Source organism: Vipera ursinii (assembly GCF_947247035.1).
Source record: "Vipera ursinii genome assembly, chromosome: 15".
Lineage (NCBI taxonomy): Eukaryota > Metazoa > Chordata > Lepidosauria > Squamata > Viperidae > Vipera > Vipera ursinii.
In genome coordinates this window covers 8,804,741-8,818,818 of record NC_139528.1, presented here as the reverse complement: position 1 = coordinate 8,818,818, position 14,078 = coordinate 8,804,741, and the positions used below count along the sequence as shown (strand labels likewise).

Here is a 14,078-nt window from a genome sequence, read left to right as displayed (position 1 = left end):
GCACATTTTGTAATGGCCATAGACTTCCACTATTTTGACATTTATCAATTTCCCCTCCTTTTGACGGAATTCACATTGATTCCAATGTTTTAATCCTAAGCAATACAGATGTACTAGTTCAAATTATTGGCCTTTAAATCCATTCATTTTAAGCCATTTTCTTGCAACTGTTGTTTTGGACCCGATAGTGTAGAAGGAGAAGCCCCTTTGAAATGACTGATAAGCCCTCAGCAGCCAACCCTGGCTGGTTCCATGTTTTGCATTACCATATCCATCATCCCCAAACATAAGCGGTGGTTGTGCTGCTGGGAGTTGTTATTTTTTTCTGTGAGCACACTGGCACACATTAAAGGTGAAATTCCGTTGCCTGCTCTCAAAAGAGAGTATATATCTACCCATACACATACAAATATATAGCTACGGACCTTCTGCATCTCCTCCCAGAAGGTAACAAGGAGAATCAGTCATGGAGAGGATGTGTAGTGTCCCAGATAATGTTACGGACCCTGCTCAAGCAATGCTTAACATGCCATGTCCTGGATAGAAGGGAATGAACTGCCAATAATCTTTGCTGCCATCCTCACCACTCTGCACCGCCTTCCTGTGAAGCAGGGATGCTTCCAAACTAGACTGTAATGCAGTATGACAGGATGCTTCCGATGGTCCCTCTGTAGAAAGCGGTCAGGACAGGGGAAGGAAGATGAGCTTTTCTCACGTGACGCAGAAAATGCAGGCGCTGCTGTGCCCGCTTCACCAGTGTCTTGCTGTTGAGCGACCAAGCTAGTTATCCAGAACATCTGGAGAACAAAATGTTCTCACAGCACCAGCACAACCACCACTTCCACACATGTAGCAGTTCTGAGCATGTTATTACAGCTGGTAAGGAAATCTTGATTTTGCAAAGCATGTTTTGCAAAGCAATAATCTCCATTCCAGATCAGAGGTTCTCCAAATAGTACCAGGACCCTCAGTACAAAAAATGGAAGTTTTAAGTTGAATTGAATACTTTATTTGGCCAAGACACACAAGGAATTTGCCTCTGGTATGGAAGCACTCGATACACATGCAAAGCAAGATGAAGAATAATGATACCTATAAAAGGGGAAAGTAAAGAAGATAATACAATGATAAATAATGCTACAGCCCTTTGTTTATGTAACCCCCTTGTTAATAAAGGAAATGAGAGATCCTGCGTGTAGCAGGGCACTACATTAACTCCCAGCTGGTGAATATATAGGCACTGGCATATGCGATAGCTTGCAAGGTATCCTAGTTTGCATTAGTGTTTCCCAATCTTGGACGCTTGAAGAAGGGTGAACTTCAACTCCCACAATTCCTCAGTAGCCAAGTGCGGCGGGCTTCCTGCTTTTCGTGAGGGGAGGGGCTTCCCAAGCCACGTGACTGCTGCACGCGGGCGAGCCGGGCGGCCGACACCAATTAGGGGCTGCGGGGCCGCGACTAGGCGGGGCCTCGCCTGGTTTGGATAAACTGCTTTTGGCGGGAAGAAGATGGCGGCGGTGGCGGCGAAGGAGGAGAAGAAGGAGAAAGAAAGGCGCGCTCCGGCCGTGGCCCCTCAGGGTAAAGTCGGCCGCGAGCAGACCCTGGACTGCGTGGTCAGTCAGTTCCTGCAGGCGCTGGACGCCGACGGGTAAAAGGGGCGAGCCGGGCGGGGATGATGGGTAATTTGTCTTGTGGACTTCAACTCCCAGAATTCCTGAGCCAGCAAAGCTGCCTCAGGAATTCTGGAAGTTGCTGTCCACAGGTCGTCCAGTTGCCATAGTTGCCTACCCGCGCTGTAAAGGAATGACGTAACCATGAATTTGGGATTAGTTTTCCCCCCCCATTCCTGCTTGGAGCCGTGTGGACTTCAACTCCCAGAATCCCCCAGCCAGGAGTCCCCAAAGGGGTCCCTATCAAGCCCCAAGCGCCAATGGGGGGATCCAAGGGGTCAATCAGCCTTTTTTGGGGTGGGGGTCAGTAAATGGTGGAGGATCTTTGGGGGGCTGGTCCTGGGAGAGGGGGCCAGGCGGGGCGGGGCGGTCAGCCCGCCAGCAGGAACCGCCTGGAGATGGTGGAGCCGAGTTGGTGTTACTGGAGCTTGAGTTCATTGGGGAATTATTATTAAGAGTGTGAGTGGTGGTATTCTTAGGGTCGGTTGCACAACCAGCCGGATGTTTGGAAGGAATTTGTCCTGTTGAATTCCTCCCAAGGGAGGGGCAGGAACCCAAATCCTTAAGTTTAAGCCATCTTGAGATCCTGGCAATGGATCTTTCTGCTGTGGGAAGTCAGCTCCCCAGAGAAGGAAATATTAAAAGGGCAGAAAAATATATTTCCTCAAAGGATCTTGAAGGGGCAGGAAAGCATGCCCAGTTTTCTTAATAGCCCCAGGTCTCCCTGCCCCAAGCAGGGACCAGCTCTACAGAGATGCAGATGTAAATCCAGGCAGCTAGGAGATTAAAGTCTACATACCCCATTCCAAACTCTAAGAGTTATCAGCCCCAGCCCCAGAGAAGCAGGATATGACCTTTGGACATAATAGGATTAACCCAGCGGTAGGCAACCTCGGCTCTTTTATGACTTCAACTCCCAGAATTCCTGAGCCAGCATGGCTCAGCTTAAAAACCTCTCCCTTTCCCCTCAGCATGGCTAGCTCAGGAATTCTGGGAGTTGAAGTCACAAAAGAGCCAAGGTTGCCTACCTCTGGATTAACCCATCACCATCAGAATATCAGAAAGGCACACTCAGACTCCAGTCAAAGTTCATGCCACAGGAACAACTCCAAACAAAAGGCTCCAGAGGGTATAAAAACCCACTCCCTACATGTGTTCACTCTCTTTTCTGCCAGAGCCATCTTCCTGTGTGGCTCTCCTCTTCAATAAACTACAACATTCTTCCTAAAGCAGTCACCATGTTGATTCCCAGCTTGGACTGAACCACGATGAAGACTTTTCTTCCAACACTGCTTAATTGACTTTGCCTGGATTTTCATCACAAGTAACCCAGTCTTGTATCGTGGCAGGTTTGGCCACACAATGATTGCAATCAAAGGGGTATTTTACTCCTATTTTGAGATCCCCAACATTTTCATTTAGCTATAATTCCGAGATGTTGCTTGGAAACTAGTTAGAAACTCCAAAAAAGGGATTTTCTGCATTCTTTAGTGAAGGCTGCATTGCTGGGATGAAAGGATTAGAAAATGAAAGACAGTCCAGTTAAAATTCAAGATTCCTCTCTAAGATTGTTTCCCCCCTTCAATATTTCAGACTATCCAGGAAGTGAGAATATGGTATTAATAGGGCTTCCTGCCTGAGCAGGGGGTTGGACTAGAAGACCTCCAAGGTGCCTTCCAATTCTATTATTCTGGTAATATTCTGCTAGACGTGGATGTTTGATGGCGTTAAAAGCCTTGTTGCAGGATATAAAATTATTATTCTTATGGTTGGTCACACAGCCAGATGTTTTAGACTGGTTTGGGCATTTTTGTCCATCTCTTGAATCCTTTCCAAGGACTTGGGATAGGCAGATGTTGCTTGATGGTGTTAAAATTCTTGTTGCAGGATAGATGATGATGATGATTGATTGCATAGACCTGGGAGAGGCAGATGTGACTGATGGTGTTGAAAATTGTGTTGCAGGATATAAGGTTGATTGCATAGTCAGCCAGATATTGGTATAGTTTTGCATTTTTGTCCACCTACTGAATCCTTTCAAGGACCTAGGATAGACAGATGTTGTTCTTTGATGGTTTGCTTGTTTATTCGTGTCAGAAGCTTCACAATTAAAGCATACTGCATGGCATAAAATTTAAGATACAAGATTAAAATATGTACAGTTGACTAGATCTTCTTTGATGGTGTTAAAGGCATTGTTGCAGGATGCAAGCTGTTTCTGCCTTTTGCAATTGACAGATTGGGATTTTTGTCAGTGCTGATGCTACAAATGTGTTGGGATTGCACCCAAGGCGCCTTTCACTATTACCCCTACCTTTGCTTTCTTTTGCCACAGTTGTTCTATTTTTTGTATTATGTTATCTTTTCCTGTTTTTTCTTTTCTCTTCCGCTGTCCCCGTCCTGTATCCAGACAGTTTGGCCTTTCTTATCAACAGTTCTTAAAGTCTGGGCTGATATGTGGCAGGTGCCGGTCTATTGGAATTCTAAAGTCCCAGAGTATTTTAGCTTCTTCATTTTCTATTACTTTATTTTGCACTATTATCCTTGTTTGCAGTACTATTAGTTAAAATAGTCTTTATTAAATTACTTTCATGTAATAAATGTTTGGGGCTTGATGAACAATCCGGAACTTCATGAAAAGGCCAGTGAATTGAAGAATTTGGAGATCTTTGGTTCAGCCACTCCGTGCATTACAGAAAACCTACGCCTTTGACTCAGGTGTCATTTGGAAAAGGTGCGACCAGAGTAAATATTGATGAGTCCCAAACAAGTTTTGTTCTTCAGGAGGTTTTCTGCATATGAGAAAGGTAGAGGGGGATGTTGGCCACCAAGTAGACTTCATCCAACAAATAAGGTTTAGCATTATAGGAATCCTTTCGTGTTTTATAACACTGATTGGCAGTTTCCCTTTTTTGTCCCTAGATGTCGCTTTTTCACCAAGTGCTACAGCTGCCTCTACAAAGCACATCCTGAATTCACAAAATGTGTTTATAATCAGTTCATATCCCATTTGCAAAATTCTGTACAGGTAAGTCCCAGAACATGGACAATTGCCTTTTTTCTTTTTCTTTTTCAGGCTAGCTGGCAGTGGTTAATTAGAAGCAAAGATTCTCAGTTTGCAAAAAATGATTTGGGGAATTGGAGACTAAAATATACGAAGAGTGGTTGCAGAAATTGGGTTTGTCTAGTTTAATGAAAAGAAGGACCAGGGGTCACGTGATCGCAGTCTTCCAATATTTAAGGGGCTTCTACAAAGAAGAGAGGGTTGAGCTATTTTCCAAAGCACCTAAATTAAGCGCAAGAAGCAGTGAGTGAAAGCTTATCAAAGAGAGAAGCAACCTAGAACTAAGGAGAAATTTTCTGACAGGGAGAACAATTAACCAGTGGAACAACTTGCCTCCAGAAGTTATCGGTGCTGTAATTTTGGAGGTCTCTAAGAAAAAAAATTAACAGCCACTTGTGTGAAATGGAATGGGGTTTTCTGCCTGAGCAGCGGTAAAAGACCTCCCAGATTCCTTCCAGCTGCTCCGCTGGTTGACAGCTCTTCCTAACCAGATGTTCCTCTTAATATCTAACCTGAATCTTTGCCAACAATTTCAATCCATCAATTCCGTTGCCCTCCAGAACAACCAAGGGGAGGTCCCTTCCTTCCTCTGTTACAGACAAATATATTTTAGAAAGGGAGATTCTGGGTTCTTTGCCTTTACCAGACCGTGGGTTTCTCCCCCCCCCGATAATATTTAGTTTATTTAAGGAAAGCTAAAGTACAGAACAAAAGGGACGCGGTGGCTCAGTGGGTTAGGACGCTGAGCTTGTCGATCAGAAGGTCGGCAGTTTGGCGGGTCGAATCCTGAGTGCCGCGTAACACAGTTGAGCGCCTGTTACGCGTCCCAGCTTCTGCCAACCTAGCAGTTCGAAAGCACGAAAAAATGCAAGTAGAAAAATAGGGACCACTACGGTGGGAAGGTAACAGCGTTCCGTGTGCCTTTGGCGTCTAGTCATGCCAGCCACGTGACCACGGAGACGTCCTCGGGACAAGCGCTGGCTCTTCGGCTTTGAAACGGAGATGAGCACCAGCCCCTAGAGTCGGAAACGACTAGCATGCGTGTGCGGGGGAACCTTTACCTTTAAAATACAGAACACCAGAAAAAAAGAACACAATAAACATTAAAAAGAAAAAAGTGTCTCAGAAAAAAAAGACTAACACATATACACATAACATCCTCCCTAGCTGGATGCTGATTAATATAATACAACAATTAATTTCTTTCCCCTTAGTAAACAGGCCAAAAGAATTTTAAGCTATTCTACTAGATCTGTTTACAAATTGTTAGCCTATTGTCTATATGCTATGTTAGTAACAAAATAGTTAACAGGAAAAACAGTAGTAGTATTATATAAAAGTCTAAAACTAGTAAAATTAATGACAACTGCTAGGAGCCCCTGCAGATTTTACTCCGCTAATCGTTGCCGACTCTAGGGGGCAGCGCTCATCTCCATTTCAAGGCCATTGAGCCAGCGCTGTCCGAAGACGTTGCCCTGGTCACGTGACCAGCGTGACGTCACGGAGCGCTGTTATCTACCCACTGTAGTGGTGCCTGTTTACATACTTGCATTTGCACGCATTCAGACTGCTAGGTTGGCAGGAACTAAGGGGAGGATAGGAGCTCACCCAATTGGGTGGCGCTTGGGTGTCAAACCTGGGCTGTCGGCTTTCCAGTCAACAAGCCCAGCATCTTAACCGCTGCTCCACCCCCATAATAATCCAGACCCTGATTTTAATCTTCTGGTCTTTCAGAGATATCATTGGGCTTATACTGTATTTTAGAAAATGTTTTATTCAAATGTTTGGTTGTGTTTTTTTTTACAAACGGGCTAGTTTGGAAAGCTCTTTTAATTACCCATTTAAACCATGGCATTCTTACGTATAGAGTTTACCAGGATTAATTTAGGGTTTCCAACAGCACCAAGATGTATTATGTGAGAGGTTTAATTTGATGAATAATTACTCTTAAAATTGATGGTAAAACTTTTTTCTGGAAAGAATGGGTGCAAAAGAATGTAATTACACTAGCTCCATTGTTGCTTAATTATAACTAAAACTTCTCAGCAAGTACAGCCTTCTTTAAACCCTCAGTTCAGTTAAAATATGTTTTGACAATTTAATATGGAGCTAGCGCTTTATTTATTTATTTATTAAATTTTTATACCGCCCTTCTCCCGAAAGACTCAGGGCGGTGTACAGGGCAATAAATATTAAAAAACAAAGTACAAAAGTTAAAAAACAATTAAATAATTTATGCCCGATATATACAATAGTTAAAACCATATTAAAAACCCAACCCCAAACCCATCAGACCAGGCCGGATTGCTCAAATAGGTTTTTAGATCGCGCCGGAAGGAGCGAAGGTCGGGGGCCATCCGGAGCTCAACCGGCAAGCGGTTCCACAGGTCTGGCGCGCCCACAGAGAACGCCCTCCCCCTGGGGGCCACCAGTCGACATTCTCTGATCGGAGGCACCCTGAGGAGGCCCTCTCTGTGGGAGCGCACTGGGCGGAGGGAAGTTGACGCCGGCAGCAGGTGCTGCCGTAGGTAATCCAGACCCATGCCATGTAGGGCTTTGTAGGTCATTACCAGCACCTTGAATCTCACCCGGAGGGCAACCGGCAGCCAATGCAGCTCGCGGAGCAAAGGTGTAACATGGGAGTATCGGGAGACTCCCAACACAAGTCGCGCGGCTGCATTCTGCACCAGTTGGAGCCTCCGAGTGGTCTTCAAGGGCAGCCCCATGTAGAGAGCATTACAGTAGTCCAAACGAGAGGTCACGAGCGCATGAGTGACTGTACGCAAGGCATCCCGGTTCAGATAGGGCCGCAACTGGCGCACCAGGCGAACCTGGGCAAAGGCCCCCCTAGTCACAGCTCCTATATGATCTTCTAGAGAGAGCTGTGAGTCTAGGAGGACCCCCAAGTTGTGCGCCCTATCTACGGGGGGCAATAGCAATAGCTTTAGCATCTTCTAAAGTAACTGATTATTAATGCACAAGATTTCAGTTTTAGAATCTATACCTACTTGCACATTTTGTGAAAAGTTAAAGAAATTTCAAAACATCAAAAAAGAAATATACAATAATTTTGGAATCAAGAACTGGAAATTCCAGTCCTTCCAAACCAATAGACTCAAGTCTTAAAGATTATTTAGATCCTGTGATTTAAAGTTGAATTAATCTTCCAAAAGATTGTTTTTCATATTTATAGGACACCATCTAGAAAACATTTGCAAAGGATGGATTGCTAACTTATTTGTGTTGGCATTGCAAAAAATTTGAGGGATCTTCAACTCATATTTTATGGTCAAGTTCCTCTTGATGTTCCTTTTGGAGCAATGTTATATGCTGACAGAATTATTGGGAAAACTGTGGTTTTTAAAGAAATGTGTATTGTATTAAATGAGATATCTGCTACTTGGAACTTACCATGATCTGAAGAAATATATTTTTATACTCTAGGGATACCACAAATTATTTGAGAAAATTGAATATTCCTGTCAATCGGAAAATGCACATTATCTCTCCCTTTGGAAAAAAAATTATTGGACAGTTTGGGGAATATCGAAAGCTTATTTTTCTGAGGTTAAGCAGCTGGAAGCCCTCAGCTTTTCCTGCTTTGCTGTGCCTGCTCTTCTCTTTGAGAAATGGCAAGCCTTCCCTTTAGTAGCATTTCCTGTTACTCAAAAAGCATTTGAGGTTTTGATCCCTTTTATTCATGTACTTATTGGTTTTATTGTGGCATTTGTTATATGGACAGTCTATGCGCTTGCAATTCCCACCCGATGTGGCTTCCTTTGCGGGGCCCATTTCACTCGTTGGATCCATGCCTCACAAAGTGTTTACACCACTCCCGTTGGCTGCATTACATAACTATACTCTGCATTTTTAATTTTTATTATTATTTTTTAAAATAGCTCCTTCCTCCTGTTTCCCCCCACAACGGCAGCCCTATGAGATAAGTTGGGCTGAAAGAGAGGGACTGGCCCGGAGTCACCCCGCCGGCTTCCATGCCTAAGGCGGAACTAGAACTCCCGGTCTCCCGCTTTCTGCCGTGCTGCCTTGACCCACCAGGCCAGATCGGCTCCCGGGCCCATTCTCTGGCTATTAATGTTGTGCAAGGCGACCTAGGCAGCCGTTCTGCCTCGCGCCACTCGGGTGCCTCTGTTTCCGCAGGAAGAGGTTCAGGCCCTGAAGGAGGAAGGGAACCTGCCGGTGCTGCTCGACTCCCTGGATACGCTTGAGAGAGCAGCGGAGGGCAAGGAAGGCCCTGCATGGTGAGGCTCCTTTGCATCCTTGGGAATCAGCGATTCAGCAGCCCAGCGACTGCGGCGACTGCAGTCTACTCACAGTGCCAAGGAAACGCCCCTTCTTGCCGCCCTCTCTTTCTGGGCTTGCGCGCTGTGCCTCGGAGGCCAGCCACCTTGTGCCCCTGCTGCAAAATGGTGGGTGGGAGCTTTTCGGGGCGCCTCCCCTCCCAGTAGAGTGGATGGTGCCGGTCAGCCTGCCTCCGGGCCGCTCCTGACACGTGCCTTGTCTTTGAATCCAGGCGCCCAAGTGGCCTCCCCGAGGAAGACGCTGGCAGGGTGGTCGTGCCCTACCTTCTCAAGCAGCGCAGACTCCTCCAGAAATCCCTGAAGGAAAAGCAGGAAAGCAACTCGCAGCTGGCAGCTGCTGTGCTGGCCGGTCGGCAGCGGATTGCAGCGCTGCAGGCGCAGGTCCACCAGCAGAGGGAGGAGTGGCAGGTGGGTGCCGCCGTGACCGGAAATCGACAGGGTCACGCTTGGAGATCGAGAATCAGATTAAAAGAGGGGCCCTTGAAATACAGGTAGTCCTTGACTTATGTCCGTTTGCTTAGTGACCTTTCGAAGTATAACAACATTGAAAAAAGGGACTTACGGCCGTTTTTCACACTTAGGATCGTCGCAGCATCCCTGCAGTCACATTGGACACTTGGCAACTGGCATGCACGTATTGCAGAGTCCTGGGGTCACATGATCAGCATTTGTATCCTTCCCAACTGTCTTCAGACAAGCAAAGTCAGTGGGGGAAGCCAGATTCGCTTAACAACCGCATGATTCACTTAACATTTGCAGTGATTTGCTTATTGTGGCAAAAAGATTATAAAAATGCTGCAAAACTCACTGAACAACTGCCTTAGCAATGGAAATTTTGGGCTCCATTGTGGTCATAAGTCGAGGACTACCTGCATGGCCAGATGAATCAAAAAGAGAGATCTAAATTCAGATCCCAAACTGAGGAAGAACAAAAATTCAAACAGTTTATTAAATAGAAATGATTTTTTTTAGCATTTGTGACTAGCACAAGAAGAAACCAGCCTGTCCGTAGAGCAGGGATGTCCAACCTTGGCAACTTTAAGACTTGTGAACTAACTCCCAGAATTCCCCAGCCAGCTGGGAGTTGAAGTCCACAGGTCTTTTTAAAAAAATATATTTTAATGATTTTTTAAAGATAATCTTTAGTACTTGGTAAACAACATGTCTGGTTCATATATTTATCAACAATAATAATTTCTGTGATTCCATAATCAACATACTAGCTAGTGATACATTTCTTTGATCTTCTCTTCTTCCAATAGTATTCCCCTTTTACCAACATTGAGCAAATACAGTTCCTAGTACTATCCATACATGCAAAGTTGAATATAAACATTTTCCTAGTATTTATACAAATAACAATAGCGTCAGTGTGTAACATCTTTTCTAATCAGCTTATGTTTCAATTGTATTTGCAAAGGGTCATCTTATTAAATCACTATAGGTCCTGTTTTTAGAGTTCTTATTTAAGCTTAATTTCCCCTCAGTATTCAAAACATTCTTGTCAGTTATGATTTTCTCAAGATTAATTACATTTAAATATCCAAACATTTCGCTCACATAAGCCATCCCAGTATTTTTACATTTCCCATATCATAAAAAGTACTATACTACTTATAAATCACATTCCTGTTACTGTAGGACCCATTTATATGCAAAAATTTATTCTTTTAACCATATTCAAACAAGTGTTTAGTCATACAGTATTCCCATGTGGTAAGTCAAATCATCTGATCTCTTAAATCTAACTCTAGCCTTCTTTTGCCAAATAACTTTCCTATCAGTGTATTCAGCTTGCCAGGGGATTCTTCCTGTGTTTTGATGAATGTTGTTAGGAATGGGAAAGACAAATTTGGTGGGGTGTTTTTCAGCTGGAGTTTCACCCATTTATATTTGTTAGGGAACTTCCACTTTCTTTCTCCCTCAATATCTCTTCATTTTTTGTCTCCCAGACTCTAGTGGTTCTCCTAGCAGCTCTATAATCCATTTTATCGGATCTTCTTTTTTATCCTCAGGTTTGTTTTGAAGTCCTGAAAAATAAAATGCCTTTTCTGTTTACAATATTATAACAGATTCTTTGCCGATTTTTCTTTGCCTGTGCTAAGCTGAGATTCTCTTTCTTTGAAGCCTCCACCTTTGAGTCACTTTCCTGTGATTTGTGTTCTGTTGTCTGATTTGTTTGTTCATTCTTTATCATCATTTTCTGAGAGATTTTTTAAATTGTGAGCTTAGGTTAAAGATGTGCTCATTTATTTCATCTAAATTATTTTTAATCTCAACATGATTTGGAACAGTTTTCATTTGAATTAGTTGCAACATAGCATGCATTTCCTCCTGGAAGATATTTGCCTTGTGTTGAAGTATTACTCCTGCAGGTCTCTGATGTTCCAGGCTGGGCACTTTGGAAGAAGATATTGGGTGCGGTTTCCTACCAGTATTATGCAACATCCATTCTATCTCCCCCCTCCAAATAATCGTTCACTGGTAGCATAATCCTCATATATTAGCTTTATCAAACCAACCAAAGTTAAGATCCAAACAAAGTCTTGAGTCCACCACTAAAAGCAATATTTTATAACACTTCTGCTCAGGGGTCCTACAGTTATCAAGCATTCAAAACTGCAGTCCAAAATGTTCGCCTATGAGCAATCCAGCAGCTTCCCCTCTAGAAGAGTAGCCAAAGTCAAGGTTTTTCTTTCTCTGCAAAGAATTCTTCAGCTTAAAAATCACAGCTTAGTAAGTGTTTATAATCTAAGACGGTCAACAGTTTTTATAACAATTGTAGTTCTCTCTCTATAGTAGTAGATAGCCCATTATATTTTCTTTCCTCTGTTCCTTATTTAGCCAAAAGTCACTGAGGATCAAAGGGACAAGTTGTTCCCTATTTCTGGGCATCTTGCCAGTTTCTGAGCCAAGGCAGCTGTAGTTTTATATTGTGATCCACCAACTTAAAACATAGAATTTTTTTCTTGTAATTTCATCAGTATTCTTTCAAATGGAAAACAATTTCCATAATTTTCAGGTTTATCCAGACTGTAGCTTTATATTAATTCCATTTCAATGTATTTATTTCCCCCATAAAAATTAGACGCCTTCTATGGAAGCGTGGGGCTGCTATCCTTCTCGCTTTCGGAGGATTTTTTTTTTTTTGCTTCTTGGGGATCTTTTCCAGAAAATCAGTTGCAAGATAGAAGAGAGAAGATAGATATTCTCACCCAGTTCCAAACACGGGCTTCAGTCTGTTCTAGTTAGTGCTTTTGGACTTCGGCTGTCGGTAGCTTGGACTAGTCACCAAAGTGCAGCTAGCCTTTCTCCTATTGGTTTGGATGGCTTCCCCGGATCAAGCAGATCGACCGCCATCTTTCGGTGATCAACGGGGGGGGGGGGGAGAACTCCTTCATCGTCTCTTTGGGGCGACTTTAGACCCCTTTAGGGTCCCCTGGCAGGACGAAACCAGCTGTGAGGTGCGGAGCTCCACAATCCCTTGGCCGTATCACTAAGACGCAAAACCGGAAGGCTTGCAATCCACAGGTCTTAAAGTTGCTCCGGTTGGAGGCCCCTCTGCCTTACAGGATGCTGATCTCCCTCAGACCCGCTCTGGTGTCCTCTAGCAAGGGCAGCAGGACGCAAACACACCTCAGTGCAGGTAGTCTTTGACGTATGACCACAATTGGGCCTGTGAAACATGTTAAGTGGTGCGATCATTAAATGAGGCATTACATGACCTTTTTGCCACTGTCATTAAGTGCGACATCATTGACCATGACTTCCGAGCTCCTGCTGGCTTCTCCACTGACTTTGTTGGAAGCCAGTTGGAAAGGTTGCAGATGTGGCCCTGGGACATGGCAGCCATCATATATACCTACTGGTTGCCATGTCTACCAGTTGTGATCGGCTGGCCACAGGGATGCTGCGATGGTCAGAAGGACAAGGACTTGTCATAAGTCACTTTTTTCAGCACTGTTGTGACTTTGAAAGGTTACTAAAATGAATGGTCGTAAATCAAGGACACTTGATTTAGGTATTGGCAGTTCTTCCAGCAGGATTTCACAGGGAAGGACCTCCGACTGAACCTGGAAGGGCCCTGGAAGACCGCATCTGCAGGCAGGACAAGAAGCAGCGGAGGGACACTAAGCAAGGAGAGAAGCAATTTAGAACTAGGAGAAGTTTCCCAACAGTGGGAACAGTTAATCCGTGGAATGGCTTCCCTGCAGAAGTTGTGGGTGCTCCATCAGTGGAAGCTTTTAAGAAGAGACTGGACAGCCACTTGTCTGGAATGGTCTAGGGCAGGCGTGTCAAACTGCCAGGCCGCGGGCCAGATGCGTCACACTGAAACTGGGCCCACCCCATTGCCAGCAGTGGGGAAAAAGTCCCGATACGTTGCCCGACGTCATGTGATGTCGCAAGCTTGACATGCCTGCTATAAGCTCTCCTGCCTGGGCAGGGGGTTGGACTAGAAGACCTCCGAGGTCCCGCCCAACTCTGTTACTCTGAAAAGAATCCCACATTGTGGTAGCCCATCTCTTCTCTGCAGACTCTCTTGAGCCATATTTCTGAACCTCAAGTGACTTTTAAGAGGAGTGGACGTGTCTCCCAGAAGTCCCCACGGTGGCTGGGGGATTCTGGGAGTTGAAGTCCACCCCTCAAAGTCGCAGAGGTTAGGCAACAGCGCTGTGGAGTGAGGGAGGCTGTTTCCTCTTACTCAAAGGCCGTTCTAGCCGGGGACTTACCTCTTCTACCCTCCTTTAGGGAATCGCTGTCCATGGCCGGAAGATGATGGAGACCTTTGAGGAGCTCTGCTGAGGAGGCCCGGCTGCTTTCTGTGGCCCAGGACGTGAGGGAGACCTCGGAGAGCCACACGGGGAGCCGGTGGATTTTCTGCCAGATTCCCAGAGCAGCCAGTCTCCCTCTCAGCTTGGCTGGGGTGGGAAGCTGGGGAAGGGGTGCATGTGACTGTGTACTGATTGAAGTATTGCAGCTCCTGCTTTGTCTTTATTTCACTCAGAATATGAATTCTGCACGCTC

The 14,078-nt window shown here is 44.8% G+C and overlaps 1 protein-coding gene across 1 annotated transcript; it reads left to right on the top strand.

The window, feature by feature from the left end:
• Window positions 1–1,508: 1,508 nt before the first annotated feature.
• On the top strand, window positions 1,509–14,078 carry LOC310647112 (polyamine-modulated factor 1-like; the record flags this gene model as incomplete). The annotated part of the gene is made up of 5 exons (XM_083374086.1): window positions 1,509–1,648; window positions 4,593–4,698; window positions 8,893–8,993; window positions 9,266–9,461; window positions 13,803–14,078. 5 exons carry the CDS (start codon window positions 1,509–1,511, stop codon window positions 13,854–13,856), a joined length of 597 nt encoding a protein of 198 aa, XP_083230212.1. The 3' UTR covers window positions 13,857–14,078.